This window comes from Diaphorina citri, unplaced genomic scaffold (assembly GCF_000475195.1).
Source record: "Diaphorina citri unplaced genomic scaffold, Diaci psyllid genome assembly version 1.1 scaffold4579, whole genome shotgun sequence".
Classification (NCBI taxonomy): domain Eukaryota; kingdom Metazoa; phylum Arthropoda; class Insecta; order Hemiptera; family Psyllidae; genus Diaphorina; species Diaphorina citri.
In genome coordinates, this window is record NW_007381977.1 from 1 (window position 1) to 1,082 (window position 1,082).

The following is a 1,082-nucleotide window of genomic DNA, read 5'->3' on the forward strand; positions in this document are numbered from 1 at the left end:
GGAAAGAAGACTTCAGTGGTTTGGACATGTGGAAAGAAGAGAGGAAGCATATGTGGGAAAGAGAGTGAGAAGAATGGACGTGAGCGGGAAGAGAAACAGAGGAAGACCGAAAATAAGATACATGGACAAGATCAAAGAAGATTTGAAAGAGAAAAACTTGGATTGCAGCCTTGCCCAGAATCGAGCAGCTTGGAAAACACAAACACGAAATGTCGACCCCACTTGAGAGGGAAAACACTAAGTAAAAGCAGAAGATTGGATGTAGCTATATTGGGATCTTATTATAATACAGAAAATGAGTTACAAAAACGGATCACCTATACCATTACCTCCTGTAATGTTACTCACCGGTCACAATCAAGGTGAACTCCACTCGTTTGGACCCCGCCAGATTCTCAGCAACACAAGAATAGTTGCCTCCATGGCGGGATATACTGGCATCCTTGATGGTTAGTTTACCATCATGACTTGATAGACTGCTGTGCTGAGGTCCTCCCGACCAGGATACTTTGGGTGTGGGTCTCCCCCGCGGTGCAAGACAATGGAACACGATATGACTGTGTTCAGGATATACTGGCATCCTTGATGGTTAGTTTACCATCATGACTTGATAGACTACTGTGCTGAGGTCCTCCCGACCAGGATACTTTGGGTGTGGGTCTCCCCCGCGGTGCAAGACAATGGAACACGATATGACTGTGTTCAGGTAAGATGTGAAATGAAGACTCAGACGAAGGCTCAATGGAGGAAGCGTTCATCGGGTCCAGATCTGAAAAATGAGAACATTGAACTATGTAGTTACGCTCTGATCGACAGCCTCTTTTTGACAAGAAATTTACTCTTCCGTTGAAGCGCAAATGCATAAAACACGTTCAAAAGTGGTTCAATATAAAAGTCAACTTGAGACTATAAATCCGACCCTCCGTTTGCTGTGAGCCTATATCGGGATAGTCGGCGGTTTCCTGTGTAACATCCAAAGAAGGAAAAATAATCGTGTGAAAGAATGAAGTGCAAAACCTTTCTTTTCCTTTCATGAGAAAGAACAAAGAAGTTAACATTTCGGCACTGTTGTAATTAGGGAG

The 1,082-nt window shown here is 43.7% G+C and overlaps 1 protein-coding gene across 1 annotated transcript; it reads right to left on the reverse strand.

The window, feature by feature from the left end:
- Positions 1–348: 348 nt before the first annotated feature.
- On the reverse strand, positions 349–766 carry LOC113472279 (tyrosine-protein kinase-like otk; the record flags this gene model as incomplete). Its single annotated transcript, XM_026831957.1, has 2 exons — positions 589–766; positions 349–449 (listed from the first exon to the last, which is right to left on the reverse strand). Coding segments are annotated over exons 1-2 (271 nt in total), but the record flags the coding sequence as incomplete, so codon positions are not given.
- Positions 767–1,082: the final 316 nt, after the last annotated feature.